Source organism: Empidonax traillii, unplaced genomic scaffold, assembly GCF_003031625.1.
Source record: "Empidonax traillii isolate 1590-97213 ecotype Southwest subspecies unplaced genomic scaffold, ASM303162v1 scaffold309:size1915965, whole genome shotgun sequence".
Lineage (NCBI taxonomy): Eukaryota > Metazoa > Chordata > Aves > Passeriformes > Tyrannidae > Empidonax > Empidonax traillii.
Genome location: NW_020955502.1, coordinates 975,992 through 998,672, shown reverse-complemented (window position 1 = coordinate 998,672; position 22,681 = coordinate 975,992). Strand labels below are relative to the sequence as shown.

At 50.9% G+C, this 22,681-nt stretch overlaps 1 protein-coding gene and 1 long non-coding RNA gene across 2 annotated transcripts; both read left to right on the top strand.

The window, feature by feature from the left end:
* Positions 1–2,074: 2,074 nt before the first annotated feature.
* On the top strand, positions 2,075–19,401 carry LOC114061090. The gene is made up of 3 exons (XR_003572040.1): positions 2,075–2,206; positions 18,262–18,267; positions 19,391–19,401. It is a non-coding gene; the product is annotated as an uncharacterized LOC114061090 (long non-coding RNA).
* Positions 5,721–17,653, top strand: IL23R (interleukin 23 receptor). The gene is made up of 15 exons (XM_027891125.1): positions 5,721–5,778; positions 6,745–7,038; positions 7,159–7,282; positions 7,327–7,340; positions 8,113–8,253; positions 8,417–8,562; positions 9,217–9,376; positions 10,020–10,102; positions 10,375–10,591; positions 12,239–12,436; positions 12,836–12,919; positions 14,753–14,803; positions 15,393–15,489; positions 15,927–16,017; positions 16,670–17,653. The coding sequence occupies exons 1-15, from the start codon at positions 5,721–5,723 to the stop codon at positions 17,285–17,287; spliced, it is 2,376 nt and encodes a 791-aa protein (XP_027746926.1). The 3' UTR covers positions 17,288–17,653.
* Positions 19,402–22,681: the final 3,280 nt, after the last annotated feature.

Genomic DNA, 22,681 nt, shown 5'->3' with positions numbered 1-22,681 from the left:
CCTCCCTCCCTCTCCACAGCAGAACTGGGGGTCAGGGGGGTCAGACCCACTCTGGCACTGCTGTCCCCGACACAGCAGCCACGGGGGCCCAGCACCCTGCTGGGTGTTGCCCTCAGGTGACCCTGCACGCAGGATTTTGGCACCAGCCCTTCCCTTGCAGAGATTAAATCTCCCCCTCCAGGCCATGCTCTACCAAGTGGAAAAATCCCTAAACAAGCCAGCTTGAAGCACAAAACCACCTCCACCCTACGGGGTTACAGTGGAGAGAACAGATTTTGCTGGGAAACAGGACTAACACATGCACCTCAGTCCGTCACTGCTGGGGAATCTGCTTCTCATCATCCCAGCTGAAGCCAAGGAGCCAGATCCCACCCAGCACCAGCTCATGGTCCCCATGGGGCAGCTCAGGGGAGGTCTGTGTCCTGCAGCCCCTGGAGGGATAGGGCAGGGATGGAGGGACAAAGCTGCAGCCACAGAGATGCTGCAGTGGGCAGGTGTGGGGGAGATGGAGGGTGGGCATGGGGGCTTGGTGCAGGGGGATGTGGGACGAGCCCCAGTTCTGCAGCCACAGCACTTCCATGGGATCATTTAGGTTGGAAAAGCCTTCAAAGACCATCGGGTCCAACTGCTCCCCCAGCACTACCAAGGCCACCAGGAACCCATGTCCCCAGTTCCACACCCAGACATCTGTTAAATCCCTCCAGGGTAATTTTTGGGGTCTTTCCCAATGTGAGGAGGGAAGGCAGCAGTGGAACATTCATTGCCTGTGGCCATGGAGGTGTTTACAGAGGAAACAGCCCCTTTTGGAGAGCTTTATTGCCAATTATCTCCTTGCCATGACCTGCCTGGGCACAGCCAAACCCCGCAGCCTCCAGTGGAAAATGTGGTGTCGTGGCCCCACAGGCACGAGCTGCCACTTGTCCCAGCACACTCAGCTCACCCTTCCCTTGCAATGAAAAGTAAACTCTTTGCCCAAACTTTCTTTTTCCTGGCTGATTCATGTCCCTGTTGCTGTCCCACTCGTGGGGAAGGAGCAATGAGCAGGAGCTGTTTTCTGGCATGGCTCACAGGAAGGGCAAACTGACTTTAAAGTCCAGGAGCAACTTTTCCATATCTCGAGTGTCCTTTTACCCTGGCCAAAAATCACAGTCAAACCCTCCTTCTCACTGGCATCACCTTCCTTGTTCCTGCACTGAGCCCTATCTGTCCTTATCAACCTGCTGTGCGGGCTTGGACTTGGGAATATTTATTCCTCCAGCAGCAGAGAGGAACCTAATCCTGCATGGACGCCAGTGCCAGCGGGATTGACGCAAACAGCACTGATTCGCAGGGCTGCCCTCCCTCTGGCATGGCCATGTCCCCCAGGGAGCCCCACTGGGGATGCAGGGAAGCCCCCATGGGTGCAATGTCCACAGCACTGATACCACTCTGGTGGGTTTAAGGTCAAATATTTGGATGTCACCCCAACAACGAAGCCAGCACGGCGAGAAGGGGACGAGCCTGCACTCCCAGGATGGCCATATCTGTGTCACCCACATCCTTGGTGTCCCCCGTGTCCCCCCTGCCAAGCACAGCTCTGGGTATGACACAAGTGCTCCGCTTTTGGCAGCAGAGCTGGGTCTGTCCCGACCTTTCCTTCCTGCTGACCTCAGCCTGCAGGAATCCGAGCGTGCCCACCAAAAATAACAAATGTAAAATGAATCCAGTGTAATCTTAATCTCATTTGACAACCAGCTCAGCCGAGGGGTGCTCCCCAGTGCCCAACTGACCAGGACTCCGGGGTGGGGGGAAAGGGAAAAGGGCTCCGGAGCCCGGCACCCCACAGGGTGCGGGGGCAGAGGGAAGTATGGGGGGCAGAGGGGTGGTGGCAGGACCCAGCAGCTCCCGGTGACAGTGGCAGTGGGGGTGGCACGGGGGCCAGGCGGGGCTGGTCCCAGCACAGTGAGGAAGTCACGGTGAGATCCCTATCGCCTGCGCGGGGGCGGCCGGGAAAGGCACGGTACGACGGGGGCGGGAGTGGGGCCGCCTGAATTCAGGGCTGACAGTGCCCCCAAAACTTGGGTGCTGCTGTGGAGGGGGAAGAGGTAACTGACCCCAACCCTGACTTATGTGCTGGACTGGGGAGCACCTGGATCCCAAGGAAAACAGGCACAAGTGCTGTAGGCACTGTCCTGGGTGTGCTGGGAGAAGCCTGCAGGGCTAGGCTGTGCCGTGCCAGCTCCTGGAGGGACTCTCTGTATGACATTTCCACTTCTGGACATGGAATCACAGAATCCTGGAATGCTTTGGGTTGGAAGGAACCTTAAAGACCACACAGTCCCACCCCCTGTCATGGGCAGGGACACCTTCCACTATCCCAAGGTTGCTCCAAGCCCCATCCAACCTTGAATACTTCAAGGAATGGGGCAGCCACAGCTTCTCAGAGCAACTGTGCCAGGGCCTCACCACCCTCACAGCCAAGAATTTGTCCCTAAATCAAATCTAACCCTCCCTCAGTCTAAAGCCTTGTATCTGACTGTAAGGAATATCTAAACAAACCACAAAGAGCCACAAATGAACAAGTATGATGGGGTTTGGAATGATGGAGCAGTGTAGCTGCCTCAGAGGAAGGCAACAGCAACTGAGAATCCTCAGCATGGGAAGAATAAATCGATGGGAAAGAGCCTGGCATGAGGTCTCACTCTGCTCCCACCCTGCCCACAAGGCACTGAGCTGCAGCTCGACATGACTGCTCAGGAAGAGATAAGGAGACATCAGTTTAACCAGCATGAGAAGATCAGTGTTATGGGAACCAGCAGCTCAGAGGGGCCGTGACACCTCTCCTGGAAGGGCACACTGCTCCACATGCTACTGCTCCGTGCTGGCTTCAGATACGCTTTGTCCTTGGGGCTGCCCCAGCCCCAGATAACATAAACTGGCTCCAGATGTGCCCACTAACCATCCTGCCCCAGCTGTGCAGCCCTGGGCCCAGCTGTGTCTGACACATCCAGAACATACCAAAATGAAAATTCCCACTGAAACCCTCCCAGTCCTGCTGCGGGACTATACATTACTATAGCCATACAGACACATTATATACATTACTATAACCACACGTTATAGTTTCATCACCCAGTGAGGTTTTACTCCCACTGTGCTGCCAGCAGGCTCATGCTCTCACTTCCACTAAAAAGTCCCCATGGATCAGGCAAAACCCAGAGCAGTGGGACTTACTGGCAGAGACTTATTCTGCCTTGCCCCAGGAGAGACAAATTCTGTTCCCCAACATTTCCCTCTTTGAGGCAGAGGTGGGAGCTGTGCGGTATTTCCTGTGGTTGCAGCCTGTAATGAGGTTAACACTGTTTTTGAGGTTTAACTCTTTAACCGACATGAGAAAGGAAGCCACATGCTCTGCAGAGTCAGGGTTTGGGAGCAGCAGGGAGCCAGTGGGATGGAGGGCACTGGAGCATCCCTGGAGCCTTGGGCCTCTCAACCCTGGGGGTGTGCAGCTTGGAGCATCCTTGGATGAGCTGGGGATCAGCACAAGCAGAGGGGGTGACGCTGCTGGTGAAAACAACCTCATTCCTTAAAGACTCTTCATTCCATGCTTCTGGGATTAGCAGGAAAATATCCTTTCCCTGATGGAGCTCAACCCAGCACATTCTGCTGTGCTCCCATCACCTCGTACACAGCAACAAAACCATAAAAATCCATTTGAGTTGGATTTAACTCTGCCGGAGCATCTCCCAATTCTGTAAGAACTTTCAGAAGACACCCCTTCCCTCGAGGCTGCTCCTTTAAGGGATGCTGGGTTTTCCCATGGACTGACTCAGACTGGAAACTCTCCATTTTTGGTGCTGTTATCTGGGTCAACCCCACTGCTCACCTCGCTCACACTCACCGATGCTTCTCGCTGTGCTCAGCAGCTCCGGCCGCAGCAGGAGGAGGAGGAGGATCCCAGCACCACATGTCCTGAGGACAGCCAAGGTAAGGACCCTCCACTCTTCCCACCTTCCAGCCCCCTGCATTCAAACCCAAAATATCCCAGCTCACTGTCCTCACCTGCTGCTTCTATGTGCTATCCCCTCCTGGCACAGCTGCCGGTGAAGATTCCACCTGGTTTGGGCCTGAACAACAGGACAGCTTTTTCCTTGTTTATTTACTTCCTATTTCTTTAGCACTAATGCACAAGGAGACTTTAACAGAGATGAGATCAAAGCCCCGCATCTGCCAGCAAGGGAAACAATCTTGTTCCTTTGGCTTTGGAGTTTGCAAACGTCTATAAATTGGAATAAAAATAAGAATGTAAGAGATTCCCAGGGGAGGCAGAGCCTGCAGTCCCTTGTAAAGCTGGCAGTGGGCAGATTTAGTGTTTTCAGCTCTTTGCATAGAACACGAGTTGCCTTTTTTCATTTGCTCTGACTTGCAGAAGGTTCATCAGCTTCTCTTAGTAGGTCAGGTAATAGGGAGGCACTTAAAATTTGACTCACTAGTGATGAGTATTTGAACAGCCCTTAAACCAAACAAGCTCATACGGCAGGAGAAATACTGAAGCACTTGCTGCTGCTGGTGGCCTAGTTTGGGTTGAAAAATGGCATTTTGAAGCTTTTACTGCAGACTCTGCCGTCCCTCCAGGGAAAACTTGCCATTCCTGACATCAGGTATTGCATGGGGTTATTTGAAAACAAAATGAGGGAGTTGTGGGGCTTTTCTGGATGTTCAACCCTAGATAGGGGAATGGGATGTCAGGTCTGGTCAGGGTCTGCTCCCAGGAGGAGTTTTTCATGAAAAAGAGCCATTTGCCCCTAGGGAGCTGTGTTTCCTTGCACTTCAGTCTGTGCCTTGGTTATTTCAAAGCTGTCCCATGCCCACACCCCAAGTCCCACAGGGCTGGTGAGGTTGGGCTTCCCATCTGGAGGGGGTTTGTCCTAGTGGGATGCATCCAAAGAGGATGGAAAAGAAGGCAAAGGTAACAAGGAAAAATTTAGGCAAGACTGTGGGATGCAAAAAAAAGAGTGGCTCCTTGGGGAGAGGTGGGAAGCCCTGGCCTGAGGTTTTGGGGCTGTCTCGAGGGGTTCACTGCTAGGAAGAGCAATTGCTCATCTTAGGCAGGACCTGTGGGAAAGGTCTTATGGAAATGGAACTTTTGTCCCCCAAACCCATGTCTGAGCATCCCAAAGTATGGAGACTGTAGGGTGAGCCCTGCTGTGTGGTCACCACTGAAGAGCTTTTTCTTATGTTTAGCTGGAATTTTCCGATTTCCAACGTGAGCCCATTGTCTCCTATCCTTCCCCTGGGCAGTGCTGGGAGGAGCTCAGCTCCCTCGTCTTTACTTCCCCATCTATACCCAAGGATTTAACCCTCTCTGAGCCCCTCCTTTCCAGCAGCTCTCCCTACCCTTCCACATTTCCCAGATGCTCCCAACCTTCAGGCGCCTTTACTGGACTCACTCCAATCTGTCCATGTCTCTCCTGTCCTGAGGAGAGCCCAGCCCTGATCCCAGCATTCCAGATGTGCCTCCACAGTGCTGAGCAGAGGGGCACCATCCCCCTGACCCATCAAACCCGTCTCTTTCAAGGAAGGCTTTCAGCCTTGACTTCCCTGCTGTAAATCCACGATTCCTGCTCCCATCATCTCCTGTTGCTCCCGCCTGTACTGGAGCTGGTTTCCAGAAGGATTCCCTCCATCCCCTTTCCTCCCACAGACTATGCCATGTGTGGGCAGTGGCTGCAGCCCAGGCCATGACCGGGTCCAGCAATGCTTTGGTGCTCCACGTCCTGCTCTGCTGCCTGTGCCAAGGTAAGTGGCCACCACATGGCTCAGCACGGCCACCGCGGCCTCGCTGGCCACCAGAGCATACACCCTGGTCCTACAGGGGATTTAGAGTGGGAATAGGACAGTTGTAGAGCTACAGGTGTGGATTTTTGGGGCGAGCACTTCACTAGCATTGCTGGGGATCCCACGCCCTGCGGCACCCTCTGCTTCCCACTCATATCCTTGGAGCGGGATTATGTCCAGCCTCGTTGCAGCGGTTGTGCTAAGCAGTGGGATGTGCCTCCACAGGCACAGCCAGAGCACAGCCTTGCCCTTTCTGGGAAGGCCAGATGGAGCTTGATAGCAGCTGTGAGCCAGGGCTGCCAGGGCTAGTGCAGAGCTCCATCTGATAGCAGAGGGCAACACACGCCTCTGCTGCCCTAATCAGGGGATCAGAGCTCTTGAGACTGTGGGTTATTTCCCTGCACTCATTTAAACATTAGAGCAAAACCTAAAATTGGTGAAACTGGCTGTTTCTTATCTGCTGGGATGAGTCACTGGGTGCCGGGGCACTGCTGCAGGCAGGGGGTTCATCACAGAGTCACAGACTGGTTTGGGTTGGAAAGGACCTTAAAGATCATCTTGTTCCACCCCCTGCCGTGGGCAGGAACACCTTCCACTATCCCAGGTTGCTCCAAGCCTCGTCCAACCTGGCCTTGGACACTTCCGGGGATGGGGCAACCACAGATTCTCTGGGCAACCTGTGCCAGGGCCTCTCCACCCTCACTGCCAAGAATTCCTTTCCAGTATCACTCATGACCCCTGGTTTCTCCCTATCCCATGGTGTTCAAGGTGGGTGGGGGTGCTGGCATCCTCTTGCTGCAGGGTCCAGCCATGCTGCTGCTGCATCCTAGCAAAGCAGCCACCCCTGTGGAATGGTGCAGCCCACAGGCATCCCCTCCTGTGGGACACCCACCGGGAGCCACCCTGACCCGGTGGGTGTTGACACAGGTGCTGCAAACATCAAGTGCTCAGGGCGAGTCTGGGTGGACCCCACGCCAGTAGTGCAGATGGGCTCCAACATCTCCATCAACTGTCTCTCCACCCTCGGCTGCCCCTCAGCCAAGTTTGTCATCCTCCTCAACTACAACCACACTGAGGGTCCCCTGCACCCCCTCAGCAGCAACTCCGTCCAGCTCCGGCTGCAGGATTTCCAGCTGCCCTACGGGACCATCGTCTGCTTCGCCCGCTGCCCCAACAGCGCGCGGGATCAGCTGGTGTGCGGCACTGAGGTCCGGGCCGGCTGTGAGTACCCTGTACCGTGCTGGGGGGGCTCAGGGGTTTTTGCTGAGCACCGAGGAGCTGGGGGGTGCCGTGCCTGGGTTTGGGGGGTGTCCATACATTCACCCGTCCTTGCCCCTGCAGACCCTCCAGACCCCCCCAGCAACCTGAGCTGTGCCATTGCCGAGGGCTCGAAGCACCTGGAGTGCAGGTGGGATGCGGGGAGGCCACCCCACCTGCTCACCCACCACACCCTCCACCTGCGCAGGTAAGGCCCCCGGGGACCGGGGGGGCCGCGGGGCTGGGAGGGAGCACGGGACCGGCACGTGGCAGCCACAGAGCCAGGTGACAGCAAGGCTGCTGTCATGCCCTAGTTACACTTCCTACAGCTCACACTTGCTCATCTGCTCGAAAACCACACATTCCACCACAAGCTGAGTTCTGCAGGAGGAACCTCCTGCACTCAGTGCTGTTACTGACCTGGCACACACTCCATCGTGCCGCAGTACATGGAAGCAGCACATTGTTTTCAGGTGCTTGGATTGTCTCTGAGCTAAAGAGAGGGTGAACCTAATGTTGCCCAAACCCCAAAACTGAAACTCCAGTTTGAATCTGAAGCAGAGGTGCTGGCTGCTGCACGGTGTGCCACAGGCCATCCTGCCCATTCCAGGATGCTCCCTGCCACTGAAGTCCCCATTGCACCAGCCTGGCAGGCTTTCAATTACTCTGACTCAATCATTAAAGACATTAAATTCCATCACACTTGGCTTTGTGAAGAGAAGGGATAAACCTCCTGTCTAAATTTGCTTGGGATCAAACTGAACCATGCAGCCAGAAAGGAAAGTTCCCTTCTGTTGTGAAAAATGCAAATTCCCAGCAGAAATGTCAGGAACTAAAGGGAATAACTTTCCAGTTTGCTTTAGGAGTGACAAACTCCAGGTTTGGGGATGACAATGCCCTGGTCATGAGCTGCGACGCCTCGGGAGCATCACCATCCCAGGGGGTATGTGGTGCTGGGATGGGCACTGACAAACTGCCTTCTGCTTCCCAGGGTAGTGGCAGAAGATGAGGAGGGTGCTGAGGAGGAGGAAGAAGAAGAGGAGAAGGTGTTCCCTGCTGACTCACCAGTGCCCCTGAGTGTGCTGTGCAACAGGAGCCGCTACTCGGTGTGGGTGCAGGCCAGGAATGCACTGGGCACTGCCCACTCAGCCCCTCAGCTTCTCAGTCTGCAGGACATTGGTATGTCTGCTCACCTGTCAGTCAGCAGCACAGAGTGCTGGGGCTGTGCATGGCCACACCCACTGCCCTGCCCTGAGCTGTCACTTTAGGGACCTTCCTGAGGTGCACAGTGACATGCAAGAGGGCAGCCCCTCACCCCACCCATTCCTGGCTCTCCCCACAGTAATCCCCACTGTGCCCCTGGTCACTGGTGCTGAGACAACAGGGACATCCCCTCCCACCACCACAGTCCACTGGCGCAGTCAGACACAGCTGGAGAACGTGCACTGCGAAGAGCGACACCAAGCCAAGGGCACCCCAGCATGGCATGTGAGACCCCCGGGACTCCCCAGACCTCACCCCACGTGCAGCATCAGGCCCTGTTAGGAGAGGTGCAAGTCTTGATCCTGCTGGAGACCCTCTTAACAACAGGAGCATTTGGGGTCATTCAAAACTCACCCCTTTGCTCTGGTGCAAATCAAAAAGGTTCACTCCAGCCACAGGCAGGAGATCTGGTGCCATCTAAGAGAACAGACAGCCATGTGTGAAGGGTTATCTCAGCTTTTTAAGCAAAAGGGCAAAATTCAGAATCTTCCCAAACTTTATATGCTCTGCAAGGACAAGACACAAAATCCTCTGGGATGCTCAGTGCAGACCTACAGACACAACTACACTAGAGCAGCTCCACCCAAGTCCCTTTGGAAACATCCCAGTGTGCTGGCAGAGGCTGAGCTGGATCCCAGTCCCCACAGGAGCCCCTAAAATCCCTGTGTTGTCAGAAGCCCAGCACAGCAGTGGGATGGGGGTTTTCTCTAGGGCTCCACAATGTGCCCAGTGCATTCACACAGGGGATAGTGTGGACTCAGCCCATCCCCATCCATGCAGATGAGGAAGGCAGTGACCACCACTGTGTCCGGGGACTGGTGGTGGCAGTGGGGGCCTGGCTGGGTCCCATTTCCCCCCAGGACTCTGCTTCCCTTGCAGGTGGAGGTGTGGGACAGTGCAGCACAGGATGAGCCCCGCTGGCAGCACAACCTGCAGAGTGACACCCAGTACCTGTTCCAGGTCAGGTGCAGGCTCAGCTTCCCCAACAGCCCCTGGAGTGCCTGGAGCCCCCCCTTTCTCTACACCACCCCCGAGGCAGGTAGGCTTAGCCTCAGAGACACCTCTGTATGTGGCATGTCCAAAGTGCCCAGGGCAGTGGTGGCATCCCCATCCCTGCAGGGATTTAGAAGACATGTGGATGTGGCTTTTGGGGACATGGGTTAGTTGTGGCCTTGGCAGTGCTGGGGAATGGTTGGACTTGATGATCTCAGAGGTCTCTTCCAACCCATTTAATTCTATGATTCTATGATGATCTGGAAGGGCTTTTCCAACCTAAACAATTCCATGATTCCACAATCTTTCGTGGCCTCGTGCCCGGGGTGGAAAAAAATCACACCAGTCATGGTGTCACACCAGCCACAATTATCTGTCACCTCTGTGGCAGCTTCCCCCTTTTTATCCTGGATGCTAACACCAGGATGAGGTTGGAAAGGGCCGGCTCAGTCATCCCGGCCGGCAGCGGGACGGGATGCCCGAGGAGCGTTGCCCTCACATCCCGGCTGTAGTGAGAAAGCCGGGGATGTGCTCGCCTCCAAAAGCAGCGCCCGCTGCTGTTTCCTCTCACAGCGGCAGAGACCTGGCCAGGCAGGGCTTCCTGCTAGGGCTGTGTGTGTGGGAGAGCCCCTTTAGGTGGGTGTTCCCCCGTGTCTCAACCCCCATCCCACGCTCCCTCTGTCCCGCAGCCCCCGCCGCGGCTCCCGATGTCTGGCGGCGCCTGGGCCCGGCTTTCCCCAACGGCAGCCACGAGGTGACGGTCTTGATCAAGGTAAAGTGGGTTTTGGCAGCCACTGTGAAATGTTGGTGTGCTCTGCTCCTCCCCGAGCAAAAAGAAAGGACCGCCCTCCCTAAGGAGCCCTTCGACCAAAGGGATGGGCGGGGAAATGACACCCCAGTGTGAAATAACACCTCTCCATCTTTGTAAAATCCACGCGTGTGTCACCCAGCCAAGGACACATCTGTGCTGCCTGGGGCGTCTCAGTGTCACATCCCACACCCTTACCCGGGGGACTGTCTGTCTGTCTGTCTTGCCGTTCACAGCCGCTGCCTCCTCGGGATGCCCGCGGGAAGATCCTGGGCTATGCCGTGGCTGCCGAGACCCCCGGGGGAATGCTGGTCCTCTGCAACACCTCCAGCACGGAGTGCAGTATCCTGGTGCAACCGGGAGCCCGCACCCTCCTCGTCACTGCTCACAACTCCAAGGGGGCTTCCAGCCCCGCCATCCTCACCCTTGGCCAGGGTGACAGCAGCCAGGAAGGTAGGATGTCACACAGGCCACTTGCAGGTGTAACAGAGACTGGCTTATATCAATCAGGGTTGCAGGAGAAAGATGCTAAATTGTGCAAGGGAAAATCTTGGCAGACATTTTCCCTCAGCAGCCCACTCTGCTGAGGGAACACAACATCCCCTAGACAATTCCAGCATCCCCCAGAGATGGAGATGCTACACAAGTGGATATAGAACCATGGAATCCTGGAATGGTTTGGGTTGAAAGGAACCTTAAAGTCCATCCAGTCCCATCCCCTGCCACGGGCCGGGACACCTATCACTAGACCAGGTTGCTCCAAGCCCTGTTCAACCTGTCCTTGGACACTTCCAGGGATGGGGCAGCCACAGCTTCTCTGGGCAACCTGTGCCAGGGCCTCTCCACCCTCACAGCCAACAGTTCCTTCTCACTGTCCCATCTTAGCCTGCCCTCTGGCAGTGGGAAACCATTCCCCCTCGTCCTGTCATTCTGTGTCCTTGTCCCAAGTCCCTCTCCAGTTCTCTTGGAGCCCCTTTAGGCACTGGAATCTCAGCCCTTCACCACCTAAGGCTGCAGCAAGAAGTTTAAAAATAATTTTGCCCTGCCCACCTTGGCTGGCAGAGAAAAGGGTATGAGGCTGCTCCTTTGCTCCCTGCCCCCCAAAATAGCTCCTGCAGTCTCTGCCAGGGAATCAGCTCCTGCTGTAAGGTGGGTCCTTGCAAACCGAAGAGGAAAAAATCCCTTCTGAGCTACGGGCTGTGGTTTCACCCACAATCATGCTTTCCTATTCTGAAAAACGTCTCTTTTAATGAGCAATAGAAGAGGAAAGTCCCATTCAAACTGAGGACAAACACATGACTAAAAAGAAACTGAAGAGAATTGAAGTGGAAAAAAGCTCTCTAAGCTCTCAGTTACCTGAATCATGTGCATTTCTTGTAAGAAGTGACAAGTAAAGCATTTCAGGAACACCACAAAGCTGACAATGTGTTTTTGTGACACACGTACATAAACACAGGGGAGGGAACAGAGCTGGGGAAGGGTCTGGAGCACCAGGAATGGCTGAGGGAGCTGGGGAGGCTCAGCCTGGAGGCTCTTGGGGGGACCCTCTGGCTCTCTGCAGCTCCCTCACAGGAGGGCGGAGCCAGGTTGGGGTCGGGCTCTGCTCCCGGGTAACAATAGACTGGACAAGAGGAAATGGCCTCAAGTCATGCCAGGGGATGCTCAAGTTGGATATTGGGAAAATTCCTTCCTGAAAAGAGTTGTCCAGTCCTGACACAGCTGCTCAGGCAGTGGTGGAGTCCCCATCCCTGAAGGGATTTAAAAGTGGATGTAACACTTAGGGACATGGGTTAGTGATGGCCTTGGCAGTGCTAGGGAATGGTTGAACTCCATCTTCAAGGTCTTTTCCAATCTAAATGGTTCTATGAAATATAGAACAATACATATAAATATACATAAAAATCTATCTTCATATATTTTGTGTGTTTATATATATTTATATATAAACCTCCATATTCTATAATTTCTCGTTCCCTCTTCAGTTTTTAAACACTTCCAGGAAAGACACATTTTGTCTGGGCTTAACTGACCCTTCCCAGTCTCCCCCTCTCCAAAGGTGAGTCTGTTGGGTGACACTTCCCTTGCCATCTCTCTCCACAGAATTCCCAGCACCAGTGGCTGTGGAGGTCAAGCCCGAGAACCAGAGCAGGGTCTTGGTTCATTGGCAGTCCCCCCAGCATAGCAAGAGCCCCCCACTTTGGTTTATAGTGGAGTGGGTTTCCACCTCCGATTATCGCCAGGAGGAGCACTATTTTTGGAAGAAAGTCCCAACCCAGGAAACACACACATACATCCAAGGTAAGATATTCCAGAAGTCCTTTTGCTACTTGGTGCAGTTCACTAGGACATTATAAATCCAAATTAGATTACAAAGGTAGTTTCATTTGAAGCTGAGCCCCTGCCCACTTATTTCTAGGCAGTGGGACAAAAAGCCCTTAGGGAACAAGGAGTGAAGCAACAGGAAATGTGAGGACAGTCAGTGGGATTTGGTTCCCTGGGTGAAGGTCACAGGGAAAGAACAAAGTGACAGGTGAGCTGGCAGCCAGGGAACCGCTGGAGTGGATCCTGTGGAGGCCTGTGCAAGCACAGGAGATACTTCATCTACTTCCACCACACAGCAACACGCCCTTGAACAAACCTAGAGCCTTCACAGGAGGTTACAAACACATATTAAAGGCAAATCTTGTTTTTTCCCAGAAGAGGCAGCAGCAGGGTTTCGCCTCAACGTGTCGGTGTATGCGGTCTACCCCGGCGGAGTCAGCAAACCCAGCTCTGGCAAAGGTAAGCCTGGGGGGTGGACATGCTGCTGATGCTTCCCACAGTCTGACAGTGGGGTAGGATTACTTAGTCTTAAACACAAGATGCAAACCCCTCCCACTGACTCGAGAAAAGTAGGGCTCTAGATGGAATCCTCTCGACTACAAGATGTGAAAATAGAGGGGTTTGTCAATATATCTGTATTAAAGCCTTCTCTAGGTGGTCTTTGCTCCTGTGCAAAAATCTAATGCATTCAACAACCACATCTTACAAGATACACCAATAGACTTGTTCCCCTTTAGAAAGAAAGAATCTGCTGCTTGGCACATTTCACAAGTGTTACAGATAATGCAAAACACAGAAAACTACAGAAAACAAAACACAGAGACCAACTGACCAAGCCACAGAGACCTCCTTACCTGGAGCAGGAATGATGGAACACTTGGGGTCGGAAGGGACCTTTTAAGCTCATCTAATCCAATCCCTCTGCAAAGAGCAGGGACATCTTCAATTCCACCAACAAGCTTCAGTTCTGGAAATTGTTTTAGGGAAGAGCATGAGCCAACTTGCAGAGGAATGTCATCATCTCCAGCACTGTGGCCCAGCTTTGGTTGTCCTCAAGAGCTGGGCAGGGCCCTGGAGATGAGGGAAGGATAACATCAAGCCATTAATTCAGACCAGAGATCTGACCTCTGAAGCCTCCCCAGCACAGCCTACATGGAAACTGAGGGCCTGGACTGAGCTTAAATAGAGCCCCTGGGCAGGGGTGTGGGTGCAGGTCCCAGGTGAGGCTGGTCAGGGTCATTAAGATCTGTCAATGCTTTTGATGCCCTGACAGAGCTGGATATACCTGCAGGAAACACCTGAGGATGTTGTTCACTATCCTGGGCTGTGATGCCATTTTAGATGGGTTATCTGAAGCTGCTCAGATACTTTCCCTATGACAAACCAGCTTCATGTTTCTGGTTGAAACCTCTCATGGCTTGGAGAAGGGCAGTTGTTCAATTTTTTTTCCCAAGAAATGAAAACAAATATTCCTGACCGGTTCATCTCAGGCTATTCACAGTCATTAGCTTTGTCCTCACAGACACACTGACAACCTTTGGCTCTTGGCAGGACCCCTTTTTTGTAGCAGCAGTGTCACCACCTGTCTGTTAAGGAGAAGAGATTCCAAGGGAATTGCTGAATTTGGCATGGAAGTAAGCTTGCTGCTTATTTGAGCAGAAATACCCTTCTTGCCATGGCAGGCTCATTAGCTGCAGATCTTCCCTCACCACACACCCCATCACACAAATAAATCATCAGAAAATTCATTCCCATGGGGTTCAGGCACTTTGGGAAATCATAGAATCCTAGAATGGAAGGGACCTTAAAGATCATCTCGTCCCACCCCCTGCCATGGGCAGGGACACTTTCTGCTATCCCAGGTTGCTCCAATACCCGTCTAACCCAGCCTAAACACTTCCAGGGATGGGACAGCCACAGCTTCTCTGGGAAACCTGTTGAATAACCTGTAGGTGCTCATGAAAAAGGATGTACAGTTCCCCAGGCAGAACAAATTCTTGTTTCAGGAGCTGAGGGGAGCAATGTGTGAGAAAGACATTTTGTAGTTGGTGATATGTATTAATCAATGTCTCATTCAGTTGGTTCTCTGAGAAACAGGATATTGTCCATTGTCCAGCAAGAGCTGGAGTTATTAATTACTTCAGAGATTATTACTTCAGCTTATTTTTTCTCATTACACCATTATTTATTTTTCTAAATAACATTTACAAAATAAACCCCAGACATATCTTCTGTGCCACCCACATTCCTCTAAATGAAATTATGGACATTTTTTCCCCTTCTCTGTTTTAGTCCCTCCAGAGGAGCCACTCCTAGACAGCATATACAATGAGAATCCCCACGGTAAGAAGACCTTGGGTAGCTCTGACTTATTAAGCCAGGCTTTCTCCTTGGCCAGAAGTGGAAGGTTTAACCCAAGAAGCACCTGCAGCACCTGGAGATGGGGATTTGTGAGTTTGTGTACATTTGGAGAGATTAGAGACAAAAAAAGGACCCTTCCGCTTGGTGGGGACATGACCCGTCTGGAGGGAAGGCTGCAGTGCTCTCTCATAATGCAAGCCTGGAGTTTTGCTTTCTTATGAGATTTATAACATACATTACAATTAAGAGGTAAGAAAACAAGGAAGATGTAATACCAACATATACCACAACAGCGAGGGACTGTTTTCATCTTGCAGTTTGAGCCAGAGAATCATTTAAGCATTTCCCACTCATTTTTCTAACGTTGGTCATGCTCTGGTTTGACATCTTCTGGTAGAGGTCACATTATGATCTGTTGCAACACTTAAACCAAAAGCAAAACCAGCATAAGCTGAAGAATTCACTTCAGCATTTCTGGAAGGGAAGGTAAGGCCATGTAGGAAATGGTTACTGATTGAATCACTCGACTAAATCCCCAGACATGACCTCTTCCCTCTCCATCCTTTTTCAGATGATGACCTCAGAGTTTTCCTGGGACTGGGCATCGGCATGGTCATATTATCAGTTGGTTTTGCAATTCTGATGTTTAAAAAATCAGTCAGAAAAAGGTATTACTTTCTCCTCCACATATTTTTTCCTTATTTCTAACTCATACCTTTTTTAGTATGCCTTTTTAGTATGTAGAATAAAATTCTTCTAGGATATTTTAAAATCAACTCCAGAAACCTGTCTTTTCAATGCAGCCTTTTCACTGAGGGCAGCATCACCCATTCACCAGGTTGCTGTATGAAAAGACATTTGTGTGCTCTACAGTAAGGCAGAGACCAACAAAAAAAAATAAAACGTAGGATCATAGAATTGGTGAAATCATAGAAAGGGGAAACCCACCCATATGGGGTGAACCTGCAGCTTCCAAGCCCCCCTCAAAGGCTGGATGCACTTTGTGTTCCCTCCTGCCAGGACAGTTTCATGCTGCATGAGGAGTAATTGATTGATAAAATGGACTGATATCTTGGGTTTTCTTTTTGTTTTCCTTTTGCTGAAGGATTAAAGTCACCATTGTGCAGCTTTTGCCAAAATGGCTGTTTGAAGAGTTCCCCCATATGGAAAACAGCAATGTGGTAAAGTCCCTCCAGGTAAGTGCAGGGTTATCTCCTTTTGCTTCCCCACAGATTATAGCTTAGCATCACAGAATCACAGAATTGTTTAGGCTGGAAAATCCCTCTGAGTCGAGGGATCAAGTCCAACCATTCCCCAGCACTGCCAAAGCTACCACTGACCCATTTCTCCAAGTGCCACGTCCAAGTGACGTTTAAATCCCTCCAGGGCTGGGAACTCTACCACTGCCCTAGGCAAGTGTGCCAGGGCTGGACAGCCCATTCCAAGAAGGAATTTTCACTAATATCCAACCTAATGCTCCCCTGGCAGAACTTGAGGCTGTTTCTTCTTGTCCTGTCACTTGTCACTTGGGAGAAGGCAACTTGCTCTGTTGCTGTGAAAAACATGGATGGGAAGAGGCTTAAGGTCTAAGAAACTGGAAACTGCGCAGGAATCATTTCCAAAGCATTTGCAAGGTGTGTGGCAGCCCAGATTAGCTGAAGTCTTTAAGCTTTGCCTCAATATAGTCTGTATTTAGTGGCCACAAATGTCTCAAGCTGGAAGGGACCTTAAGGCTCATCCTGTTCTGTCCCCTGTCATGGGCAGGGACCCTTCCACTGGAGCAGGTTGCTCCAAGCTCCTGATAATAAAATTTTCCAGTTTGCTACTACAATCCTTATTTTTTTCCAGAACAAGAGTGATTTAATGAGTGACAGTTTCCAGGATCCACTCCTGGACACCAGCGACCCCACAGTTACGGAAGTCGAGGAGGTGCCGGTGCACGAGGAGCATGAGAGTGTGGCCACTCCAAGGAAACCCAGCATAGAAGTTCCTGAGGATGGGGAGCACCCAGGGGCTGTGGCTCCTGCCAGCACCACAATCCTGGAGCACATCAGTGACTACAAACCCCAGATATCCAATGGGAACACAATGGGATATGTCGCAGCCAACATTTACCAGACGCAGCCCCCCGCAGTCCTCCCGGAACCAGAGATGAGCATCTTTGGAGACTACACGAGCCCTCTTCCCCACCTGTGGGATGGGGAGGCAGGGGCACCCCAAGTCTGCCTGCTGGAGAAGATCAACCTCATCCTAAACACCAGCCAGAGTGGGCAAAGCCAGGTGTTTGTCCCAGCCCAGGGAGGACACGTGTCCCTCCCGGAGAACCAGTGGGGACAGAGACCACCCAGCCATGACCAAGAGCAAATGTTGGTCCCCAAGGAGCTGCTTTCCTGCCTCAGATCCATGAACAGGGAGTCAGTGGATATAAAGACCTACTTTCCACAAAGCACTGGAGGGTTATTTTGAAAGGAATTGTAATTGTGGTTAAAACCCCATAAGTGGTGACCAAGGCAGGTATCAGATATTTGAAATCACCACCAGCAGAGCTGGAGCAAAATTCCCTGTCAGAAATTTGCCCTCTTGCTCACTACAAGTTCTTGTGGTTGCCTGGAAAACTTGGGCCAGTAACTCACAATTTTAAACTTACCTCATATTGGCACAAGCAAAAAATCTGTAAAACCTGGATCCCTGTAGGAACTGAAATGCCAAGCAGCAATGCAAAATGCCAATGCAAGATGCAATGTGTTATAGTTATTATTCAACATCATTCTCTCGTTAAATATTTGGAGCATTTTGTCCTTGGAGATGATTGTGGTTATAATACATAAAAAAAAATCCTTCAGACATCTTGCCAGAGATGTGTAAAATACTTGGGATTACTCCTGATGAGGAGACACTGCACCAAGGAGGATTTATGTGTCATACATGGGTGCCAAGGACTCTTTTCTGTGTGACAGAATAACCCAATTTCATTTTCCTCCCATTCCATAATAAAAACCCAATCAGGTAAGAACAAGCCTTCATTGCCTGCCAGGCTGATTTAAAATCCCTCTGAATTGGTTCCTGGCCTAATCCTTCACTTTGGGTGAGGGATTTATCACCTCACAGCACTTCTGTCAGTGCCTCAGCTTGCTGTGTGAAACACAGTGTGGCACAGCAAAATGGGATTTTGTTAGGCATGTGACTGAGAATTTGCATCTTCTGACATCCAGAAGGCGAAATGCAGGAGTCTCCTCCCTGCTGAGCAGTCATGAAACCATTTACAGGTTTTCCTGGGACTTCCAAAATGTTCCCAAAGCATATTTCTTTCAATTACTCCTAGGCACTGTATGCATTTGTCTATCAGCTGTTGCATAAATTGATTGATTTTGCTGTTTATCCTGGATATTTCCAAACCAACATCACTGTGGGCTGTGCTTGTCTCCTTCTAACACCCCAAGAGATCTGTCACTGATATTTCTGGAGTAGTAGATACCTGGCTAAGTGTGGTAGGATTATTCTTCAGAAGCAGCAAACTGTTTCCAAGGCAGAAATGTGACTGTTTCATGTAGGTGAGTCTAAAATTAGTGATTGCTGCCTGAGCAGGAAGGAAATTGTAGAAGAACAGCCACACACCACCAGTGTGAGATGGGGAAGGTATTTTTTTCAATGTCCACATCCTGAAACTTGTGCTGAACTCTTGTCACCTGAACTACCAGAGCTTACAGGGGAAAATGCTGTTCGTGTCAGGAAATAAGGCTGAAAGCTTGGTCTTACCTTTCAGGGTCTTGCTGATTGAATTTCCAGCCCTAATAACTCGCTCCAGGATGGATCCCTGCAAATATATCCACGGCCTGGGGAGCACAGGGATGAAACATTGCCCAGATCACGCCGTGGGTATTTGCCTCAGCAGTGCCAGTGTTCCCACTGATTTCTTGGGTGCTGTAGGAAACATTTCTCCTTTACATGGGTGTGGGGGTGCATCTGGTAAATTTGGGCTAGTTACTGGAGGAAATGGAAAGAGAAGGGCACAAAGATATATTTACATAGTGCTTCATCATATATATATTGATATGGTAAGGCCCTGGCACAGGATGCCCAGAAAAGCTGTGGCTGCCCCATCCCTGGAAGTGTCCAAGGACAAGCTGGACAGGGCTTGGAGCAACCTGGGATAGTGAAAGGTGTCCCTGCCCATGGAAGTCACATTTCTGCCTTGGTGAATGATCTTTATGGTCCTTTCCAACCCAAACCAGTCTGGGATTCTGTGATTCAAAACACTGGGCCAGGTTGTTCCAAGCCCCATGCAACCTGACTTTGGATACTTCCAGGGATGTGGCACCCCATGAACCAAATCATGATGTCACTCACAGTAGATTTATTTTAACATCTCAGAGTTCCCTCCCTTCCTCCCTCAAATATTACGTACTCCCTAATCCTTGATATCAGTATTTTCTAACATTTCATTTTATTGTTGGCAGTTGGATCTTGTGCCAGTGATTTCCACCAGTCATTTATCAGCTCAGGAATGAATTTTGTGTGCTGTTCAGTGCAATCACGACCTGGAGTTATGTGCCTTGGAGGCACTTAAAGGAAGAGTACACTGAGTAATGTCTCTGCCCACAGAGAGGAAGCACCAAAAACACTGATAAGTCGTGTAACTCACTGAGTGAAAACTCATCTGCCCATGATCCCCTGCGAGTGACATCTGTGTGTCTTTAATGATGAGACATCCTTTGTTCTGCATGAGTAACATGGAGCAGTGTACTTACACCTTACTTACACCTACACGTGGTGTAATAACTGCCAGAGCAGAATAGCTCACGACCCACAGAGATGCACCATGACACTGTGTTCCATTGCTACCCAGAGTTCTAATACAACCTCCCTAAAATAGATACTTTTATACAAATGGAAGAAGAGAACAGATGACAAAAAAATGAGAAATTGAGTGTTCAAAGCGTCAGTGGAATTGGAGAACAGCAGAGCCATTCACTCCTGCTCTTACCTTCATCCCCTCCATGGAGCAGGGTGTATCTACTGGGTATATCAAGTGTGGCCTTGAGGCAAGGGAAGTTACCAGCACCACTCCCTGTGGGACTTGTTTACCACCCTTCTTCAAAGAGTAGAGTTGGAGATTAATTAAACCAAATGCAGATTGCAGAAATAATAAATAAATTTAACATGTAATAAATTATGCATCAAATGTACATCAATAACTACAATGTTATATCATTTATGCCTCTCCTCTGCCCCTGTTACCATGCAGGAGGACATGGAATTCATTCTGGTTTGAGGTTTGAAGCACATGAGAGCTGGGTTTAGTCACAGCTTAGTCACCAACTCACTGTGTGACCTTCACCAAGCGCTTTGCCTTCATTTCTTATCCACAGAGTCTGGATAGTAACAACCACCACTGGTAAAGCCTCAGGATCTGAGGTCGAAAGCACCTTAAACCCTTTGGTAACAGGAACAGGACAAGAAGATCATAGAAACATCCTCTGAGTAACCTTGTGCTGCTTGATTTTATTCTGTGTTGCATTTACAAACCCACCCAGGGCTGGAAGGTTTGCAAGGGTTTGGTTGTCAGTAAACTGTGGGAGAGATTCAGTGGCAGATAAAGATGCTGCTGAGGCTAAAACTGAATTACAAACTTGAGCATTTCACAGAGCTAAGTAACACCCATCGACCTCTGGGGATTTCTGAGTGCACACACCGAAGATCAACGCCCAGATTGTGACCAAGGCTCATGCAAAGCTGCAAGAAGTGCCTGGATCAGCAAAAGCCTTCTGGAAACCTGGCAAGGGGAAAATGGTCACAGAGGGAATGACCTTACAACAAAAGTGGGAATATCCACTAAAAATTATGCTGATTGGTGTAGCCTCTTCCACCCTGAGCTTGGGGGGGTTAGTTCTTACGGAGGGAGGATGAGGAGTTGTGCTCAGGGTGGGAGGGCTGAGCACAGCGACAGAGACTGAAAACAAACTGGTGTTTCAGAGAAGAGGATGTGAGATGTGAGGCTGTGGTTGGGTCTCACCAGGCTCCACTGAATGTCACCTTCACAGGGAAAATCTTGTGAGAATGGCACTTGCAAAACCACTGGAGCAGGGCTTGGATTCAGGAGCAAAGGAGCCTTGAAAACAGTAAAAAGGAAACAAGCTACAAAGGTGATCTAATACAGGAGATTTCATGATTGCTGCTTACCAACCCAACCAAGCCTTTCCTGAACAATTACTCTTGCCACAAGAATATTAGAGAAATCCAGTATTCTTAACCTCAAAAGGATCCAGGTGTTGATGTATCTTGTGCATCATCTGTATGATTTCCTAGAGCGTGTAATTTCCACACTCTCCCTATGGATCAAGCCTTCCTTGGCTTTCATATGTGCAAGAGGTGGTAGAAAAATTACATTTACCAAACTAAGTGACTCATTTCATCCTGCTGGGTGAAGGCCAATTCAATGAGAGTCGCTGGCACACAGAGAGATGGAAAACTAACAGAGCCAGAGCAGGAGGGACCTGCAGTACTGAAAACAGACACCCCTGCACTGAGTTATTGCTCATTCTGCTGCTGCAGCTGTAACTTCAGCACTGCTGGGGGCTGGGTGCCACAACTCCACTGTCCAGGCTCCAAGAAACTGAATATCTGAGCAGCTCAAAGTCATTAACATGAGAAAGAAGTTACAGACCTGTTGGAGTGAGTCCAGAGGAGGACATGGAGATGCTCCAAGGATTGGAGCCCCTCTGCTCTGGAGCTAGGCTGGGAGAGCTGGGGGGGTTCACCTGGAAAAGAGAAGGCTCCAGGGACAACTTAGAGCCCCTTCCATTGCCTAAAGGGTGAGCCTAAAGAGAGCTGGAGAGGGACTTTGGACAAGGGCCTGCAGGGACATGACAAGGGAGAATGGCTTCCCACTGCCAGAGGGCAGGCTTAGGTTGGATATTGGGAAGAAGTTCTTCCCTGGGAGGGTGGTGAGGCCCTGGTAGGGGTTGCCCAGAGAAGCTGTGTCTGCCCCTGGATCCCTGGAAGTGTCCAAGGCCAGGTTGGATGGGGCTTGGAGCAGCCTGGGCTAGTGGAAGGTGTCCCTGTCCATGGCAGAGGGTGGAACCAGATGGTCTTTAAGGTCCCTTCTACCCAAGGAAGTCTGTGATTCTGTAATTCTCAACAAGCCCTCTCAGTTCTTGCATTTACAGCTGTCTCTTGGTGTCTGCTCCATTCACCGTACGAGCTCACCCCGTGCAGTCACTACAGACCAGCAGGGCTGGGGCTGGCGGAGCTCAGCCAGCACAGCTTCCCCTGAGCTCTGTGAGGTGTCACTGCAACCACCAGTGTCCTCTTGCTTTGTCCCCCCCGCCATCTGCAGCCTCTGAGTCTCACATAGGGCTCCCTCTGCCACTGCCACCACCCAGCACCACCAAACATCACACCTTCTGTCAGGGTGCTTTCCCCAGCTCCGCTTTCAGACCCACAGACACCCCCTCCCCCCAGAGAACTGATTACTCTGTACTTTCCTTGACATCACCCTGTCCAGGGGCACCAGGGAGGGTGGCACAGCATCCTCAGGGCATCAGCAGCTCCACTGGAAGCAGGACCTTGGGCTCTGGTTCTCTTTGGCTGTGGGGAGACACCAACTGCAGGGAACTCATGGATTTCTTCATGGTGTGTAAGTACCGTGTGCTCGGCAGAAGTCAGTGAAGAAGGAATTGTAGGAAGAAGCAGAATTTGGTGCAGAAAGGGAAGAGAAAAAAGGAAAGGGGAAAAAAAAGGAAAAAGATAAAGCAAAAAAGAAAATGGAAAATGGAAAAAATAAGAAAAAAGAAAAATGAAAAAATATAAAGAGAACAAATAAAAAAAGAATAAAAGAGAAAAGGGACAAAGAAAAAAAAG